This window comes from Palaemon carinicauda, chromosome 25, assembly GCF_036898095.1.
Source record: "Palaemon carinicauda isolate YSFRI2023 chromosome 25, ASM3689809v2, whole genome shotgun sequence".
Taxonomy (NCBI): domain Eukaryota; kingdom Metazoa; phylum Arthropoda; class Malacostraca; order Decapoda; family Palaemonidae; genus Palaemon; species Palaemon carinicauda.
This window is the reverse complement of record NC_090749.1, coordinates 32581320-32588819: the sequence shown is the minus strand read 5'-3', so window position 1 is coordinate 32588819 and position 7500 is coordinate 32581320. Positions and strand designations below refer to the sequence as shown.

General features: G+C 37.3%; 1 protein-coding gene across 1 annotated transcript in view; it reads right to left on the bottom strand.

Moving 5' to 3' along the window:
* The window catches only part of LOC137618979 (hepatitis A virus cellular receptor 2 homolog), a 600331-nt gene that overhangs the window by 21845 nt on the left and 570986 nt on the right, over nucleotides 1–7500 (bottom strand). The window contains exons 3-5 of the mRNA XM_068349181.1: nucleotides 6536–6732; nucleotides 6152–6259; nucleotides 1525–1773 (exon numbers count right to left, since the gene is read on the bottom strand). Coding sequence (XP_068205282.1) covers nucleotides 1525–1773; nucleotides 6152–6259; nucleotides 6536–6732 — 554 coding nt within the window. The remainder of the gene's footprint in view (nucleotides 1–1524; nucleotides 1774–6151; nucleotides 6260–6535; nucleotides 6733–7500) is intronic.

Here is a 7500-nt window from a genome sequence, read left to right as displayed (position 1 = left end):
TACATGCATTAGAGGGACAATCTTATTTTGCTCCTAAATCCACTGCGTACTTTTACTTAAATCTGTTTCCTTTAAAATCTAATGAATTTGACCCGGGGTCATATCCCACGTGTCCACCAAGTTTCATTGAGATTGGTTCAGTTGTTTTTACGTTGTGATTTGCACATACACGTAATAAAATAAAGATCCATTTTCATGTATATTCAAAGTACTGTTCCGTACTTTTACTTCGATGTATTCCATCCAAAATGTTACAGATTCATCCATGGTTCATATATAACATGACTACTAAGTTTGGTCAAAATCGGTACTATAATCTTTGTGTAAAGTTGTTCACAAAAAACAAATAAATAATTAAATAAATAAATAAACTAGTATGGACACTCGGTAGAATGCATTCCTTCGTCTTATCATGTTATATATTACAAAATAAGCAATTGAATTTTGACACTAGTTTCAAGCAAATCGGATAACAATTAACCACGATATAGCAAAAAGACGTTTTAGACCTTTTCGTTACCTTGACCTTTGACCCAATCACTACCAAATCTAATCAAATTATCTTTGGATCATGTCCAATCCTCCCACCAAATTTCATGAAACTCAGTCAAATCAGTTTTTGACTTGTGCAAATCACAAACACAGACAAACAAATATACACCTATCAAAATATAACCATCCCAACGAAGTTGGAGAAGGTAATAATCGCACGCAACTTTATAACCACCTTGGCGAAGGTAATTTAGTATTAAAAAGCCGTAACTGAGATATGCTTAAGAGAATATAGTTAGGGGAAGGTAGTAAACTTTTCTATAAAACCATAGAACTTTAATTACTTCAAGCCCTATTAAGAATAAGGAATGTTTATATATTTTAAGTATACTAGTAAATTCATTCACTACACGCCTCTTTAAAAGCAAAGATGGTGCAAGAAATGAAGAGTATTTCGGTTTTTCTATAAGTTAATTGTAGTTTACCTATAGTCCAGTTAAAAAAAAAATCTATATACCACATTCTTTAATCCAAGGTCACCTAATATTTAAGAAGATATTGGCACACCTTCATAAATCATCACATCCACATCATTACTACACATTATCAACAAAGAAATTAATGGGCCTAAGAAAATATAGCAAAATGTCATATCAACCCCTCAGATATCAGCACAAATTGAAGCTTTCTCACATCATCTTAGGCTTCTTCCCATTTCTATATGAGGGTCGCCGATTCGAATAAACCTTTTCCATATATTTCTGTCTTGCACCTCTGCTTCACCAATTCCGTTCTCACTCAAGTCCTCCCATACACAGTCCCTCCATCTCTTTTTTGTTCTTCCCCTTCTTTTTCTACCATGAACTTCAATTTCCATGGTTTGCCTCTCACCTTAGTAGGTGTCCATACCATCTCAATCTTCCTTCTTGCACTTACTTTAATATGTTCAAAGTATATTTAAAACCGGTGAAACCACAAAAAAAAAGAGCACTACAATATGAAAAATAATAATCAAATATAAAGCCAACTAACCTGTCTGTCTGAGGAACACAGAAGCCGTCAGGGGTCTCAGAACTGGTGTATTAGCAGCCACGCAGGTCAGGTTTTGGGCAAGATGCCCTTTGGTCAAAGCCTCGATATGCAGGGTATTGGTCACGTAGGGCGTCGCGGGACTGTTGGGAGTGGCTGTGGCCAAGGCAGAGGTCATGACCTGCCTCTCTTCGGCTTCCGAGTCTAGAAGGGTTGACCCTGACCACCAGGTCACGTTAGGAAGGGGTTCACCTGTGTGGATGGAAAAAAAGGTAGGTTAGCTTAAGCTGCTAGAGAGAGAGAGAGAGAGAGAGAGAGAGAGAGAGAGAGAGAGAGAGATTGTTCAAGTTAATGATCAATGCTTATATATTAGAAATACTAGAAAGAATATCCAGGATTGTTTACATTAAGACTGCTTATGATAACCCAACGACTTTTAACATTTATTTAATCCCCTAATTATATATTGGAGTCTATGTAAGTGTAAATACAAAAATCAATATCGTCTATTAAACTCCGCAATGGTAATATTAACCCTTAAATTATCGTGGCCGATGTGGTAACGTCCCTGACTGGGGTTCGAGTCCCGTTCAAACTCTTTAGTTCCTTTGCTGAGTCATTAGCAGCCATTGTCTGGCCTCCTTGGTCCTAGCTTGGGTGGAGAAGGAGCTTGGGCGCTAATCACATGTATATATGGTCAGTCTCTATAGCATTGTCTTGCTTGCTAGGGCAATGTCCCTGTCTCTTGCCACTGCTATTCCTGAGTGGCCTTTAAACTTTTAAACACTTGGGGCTTTCTCAATTCGTGAACAAGCTGATCTCTTTGTTCTTGCTACTATCAATAAGCTCTCGTTAATACAAGCAATAATAATAATAATAATAATAATAATAATTAATGTAACGCTCCCCTCCCGTAAGCCCTTAAAGAAAACGAGAAGCCGTAAGCGACAAATCCTGAATTGTTTATATCTGAGTCCTCCCTCCAGCATCATCATCATTATCCTCATCAGCTGACTGAGGAGCCCTTCATGGAGCGTAACGCTATAATGGTACGGCAAACACTTCACTATTATTGCTTCCATTAATGGATCGTGTGTTTTATGATAGGCCTTGCAGCGAGCGTGACGAAAATTAAAAATGAAGGTACTTTCTTAATCAGCGAATGGTTATGTTTCATTGGCCCAATTTCTGCTGTAATGATGTCTCTCTCGCCGATGAAATTGTTCATTACTGCCATGCCGTCCATTAATGGATTTGCCATTTTGTAGGGCCCTGTAGGGAGCGTGACGGGGATTAAGGCTATGTTCGTAATGATGTGTTCCTCATTAATTTGCCTGATTATCTTTTTAATCTCATATATAAATGAAGAATGTCCATTTTAATCGTCTGGTATATTGCACTCTTGCATTTTCTTTACCTTTTGATGTATTAACAAATTATTATCATTATTAAAAAAATCATTATTATTATTATTATTATCATTATTATTATTATTATTATTATTATTTTTATTATTATTATTATTATTATTATTATTATTATTATTACTATTATTATTAGCTAAGCTACAAGTCAAGCTGAAAAGCAGGTTGCTAAAAGCATATGGTCTCCAACAGAGAAAATAACTCAGTGAGGAAAGGGAATAAGGAAACGGATAGACCAGTGTGCCTGAGAGAATAATGATTTTCCAATAATCCCTGTTAACAGAACAATGTTTCCTGGATGAATTCCTGTTACAATTCATCTCTTCCAAATTTTGGCTAGAAGCAAGGATATTATTAACAGTTATTAATTTGTAGGCAACCGTCCAACTACTGACCACACATGATTATAGGTAACTCTACTGAATACGGACTAAACTTAAGCATTGACCAAAGCCAATATTGTTTGTCTACAGTAAAAGTTCAAACTTGCAGGGAATATTTTTATGTTGAACAGACTGATATAAATATCTCTTTATAGTTTATTTATAAAAGCTCTAATCTAACGTTATTACTATTTTTGAAATATGTTATTCTAATTATCAATTAATTCCATTGTAGTTTATTTATTTCCTTATTTCGTCACTGGGCTATTTTCCGTGTTGGAGCCCTTCAGCTTATAGCACCCTTCTTTTCCAAGTAGGGTTGTAGCTTAAATAGTAATAATAATAATAGTAGTAACGAAGTGTTAAAGACTAGATCCTCCCCAACCCATTGCCATACCCAACACAAATTTCCCACCCACCCAAGAGCAGACCGAACCCAATAGACCTAGACCGATCGGAAAAGCAGTATTGCTTCTCTCTCTACCAAAGGATAACGAGAACCATCGAAGGAGTAATGACTCTCGTATAGATTCAGTAACAACCGACGTGCCAGGGCCGCCGCCATGCTTTCAGGATATCAAGTAGCACAGGACGTGTGGATGCCATCCTTAAGGATATCGCCGGGATATATCGTTCCTTCATGACTGTATAGTGTGCTGGTGACCTCACTAAAGCATCATCCGGTGTAGCAATTAAGTCTTTCCAAGTCTTTCGCGGGGGCCATCAAGGTGGAAGACACTTTCTTGGAGAGTGCGAAGAGCATGCCCAAACCATCTCCATCTACCGCACATCATGGCCTCATTCACATATGGCACTCGAGTATTGTATCTTAAGAGTTTCTAACCCTGGCCTGACATTCCACTACCAATATTCTTCTTAAGTTTTAGTTCTCAAATCTACTAAATCTGTTGGACATTGTTTCATTGTCATGCCACGACTCATGTTCATACAGTAACACCGACCTCACTAAATTGATATATAACCTGATATTTTTATTCAATTTCAAGCTATTTGATTTCCAAATTTGACTCAACCTAATCATTGTCTGGTTTGCTTTTTTCAATCTTTCAAAAACTCCAATTCTAAAGACCCTGTATTAGAGATCATAGCTCCTAAATATTAAAATGATTCTACCTCATTAATCGTTTCTTCTTCCAATGATATTTCATTTTGCATTGCATATTCCGTTCTTATCATCTGTCTCTCATGTATTTATCCTGAGTCCAAACTCCTGTGATATTTCATGCATTCTGGTAAGCAAGCATTGCAAATCTTGCAGTGTTCTATTAATAATGACAGCGTCATCAGCATACTCTAGGTCAGCTAGTTTCCTATTACCAATCCAATCCCATATATTAATATAGCATCATCATCTTCATAAGCCGTTAATAGTCCACTGGCCGAAAAATGCCTCAGATAGGTTATTCGACTCACGTCTGTTCATGGTCTTTCTATGCAAATTTTCTTAATTCGTCAATCCATTGTCTTCTCTTCCTTACCCTGCCTACTTTGCACTCACTAGGGACCCATTATGGTGTTCTTAATGTTCATCTTATCATTTGCCATTCTCAATATATGTCCTCACCATGTCCATTTGTTTTTCTTACGTATCCATAATCCTCCTATTGTGTCTCTTAGTTTTATTCCCATCATTATTTTTTCCAAATGTCTTTGTATTGTAACTAGCTTATGTAAGGCTCCAAGATTTTTATGCACAAGTTAATGCTGGTAGGGCGATCTGATTAAATACTTTTCTTTTTAGAGAAAGTGGTATTTTGATTTTCATAATCTTATTTTCCTCACCAAACCTTTCCATCCCATGCTTATCATTCTTTTACTTTGGGTCTCATGTCCTGGAGGAACACTTATTGTCTGTCTCAAGTACGTATATTCATTAACAATTTCTATAGGTTCATAAAAACTCCTATTTGTTGTCTCTGCCATTTCATTGAATATTATTTTAGTTTTACTCATATTCAGTTACAGTCTTACATTTTTCCTTTCTCTATTCAAATTCTGTATCCTCTTTACCAATTCCTCCCCTGATTCACTAAACATAACTATGTCCTCTGCAAATCAAAAGTTGATAAGGTATTCCTCATTAATATTAGTTCCTACATTTCCCAATCTAAATTCTTTCAAACTTCTTCTAGACATGCAATGAATAATTTAGGAAAGATGAGGTCTTCCTCTTTATCTCCTTTCTCAATTGTTATTTTCTCAATATCTTTATGAAGTTTTAGGATTGCTGTATTTCCTGTAGAGATATCTTGAAGTGTTCTAACACAAGGGCCATCTATTCCTGTTCTTTTGAACGGCTTTCATTACTGTTGAGGTTTCAACATAATCAAAAACTTTATCATAGTCTACAAATGTCATCCTTAGTGGTTTGTCACACTCAGTTGATTCTTCCATAAGATGGTTAACTATATGGATATGGTCATTTGTTGAATACACACTTCTAAATCTTGCTGCTCTCTTGTTTGATTAAAGTCTAGCAGTCTTACTATTCGGCCTAATATGATTTTTGTGAATATTTTATATCTTATGTAGAGTAAACTTATAAGTCTTTTGTGTCTCCTTTTGAATGAAGTAATGTATGTTTATATATATATATATATATATATATATATATATATATATATATATATATATATATGTGTGTGTGTGTGTGTGTGTGTGTGTTTGTGTGTGTGTGAGTATGTATGTGTGTCTGAGTAGTGTATATATGCGAGTAAAATCCATCGAGCCCTGGGAGTAGCTCCAACTCAGTCCCAGAAAATGACAAAATAACATTAGAAAAATAACCTTGTTACCACTTACCTCCAGTTGCTCTACACGAGAGAGTGAGCGGATGCCCTTCTTGCACGGAAGCTTCCCTCTCCACGACAGCGCCTCCCATGCTGTATATACGGATGTTGTGGGGCTCATCTGGGGAGGGGAGAGAGAGAGAGAGGACTAAGATCTTTATTTGTTGCAGAGAGAGAGAGAGAGAGAGAGAGAGAGAGAGAGAGAGAGAGAGAGATACTTAATTTGTTTTGTTAATACAGGAACTCTTAAATTTTTTTTAAGCAAACCTCATAGAGAGAAGAGAGAGAGAGAGAGAGAGAGAGAGAGAGAGAGAGAGAGAGAGAGAGAGAGAGAGAGAGAGCCGTAATATATGTCTTTAATACGTTTTACCAAAAAAGGAAAGAAAAATCAACTCACCCACAACATGAAGGTGAACTTTAACGTTATGTGTTGGGGACCCTGGGAAGTCCAACCTACATCGGTATTCGCCCTGGTCGCTATAATTGACGTCCTTGACGACCAGGACCCAGTCCTCCTTCGTGAAATTGGCGCGCCCTTCGAACATGTCGCTGGCTCGCCAGCTGCTCCCTGCGTCCATTGACCTCAGGTCGCCGCTGTGGAAGAAGTCAGAAACATACTTGAGATGGGGGTCAAAAACATACTTGAGAAGGGGTCAGAAACATAATTGAGATGGGGGTCACAATCATAATTGAGATGTGGGTAAAAAACTTACTTGAGATGAGCGTTAATAACATACTTGAGATGGGGCTTAAAATCGTGCTTGATATGGGGGTCAAAACATACTTGAGATGGGGCTCAAAATCATGATTGAGATGGGGGTCAAAACATACTTGAGATGGGGCTCAAAATCATGATTGAGATGGGGGTCAAAACATACTTGAGATGGGGCTCAAAATCATGATTGAGATGGGGGTCAAAACATACTTGAGATGGGGCTCAAAATCATGATTGAGATGGGGGTCAAAACATGCTTGAGATGGGGCTCAAAATCATGCTTGATATAGGGGTCAAAACATACTTGAGATGGGGCTCAAAATCATGATTGAGATGGGGGTCAAAACATACTTGAGATGGGGCTCAAAATCATGCTTGAGATGGGGCCAAAACATACTTGTGGTGGGGATAAACATACTTGAGATGGGGGTAAAAAACATACTTGAGATGGGGGATAAACATACTTGAGATGGGGGTAAAAAAAGGTATATGAGATAGGGGTAAAAAGATATGCTTGCGATGGGGGTCAAAATCACACTTAAGATGAGGGTCAAAATCACACTTCATATAGGTGTAAAAAAATATATGATATGGGGGTCAAAAACAAACTTGAGAATGGGTCAAGATCATACTTAAGAGGGCGGTCA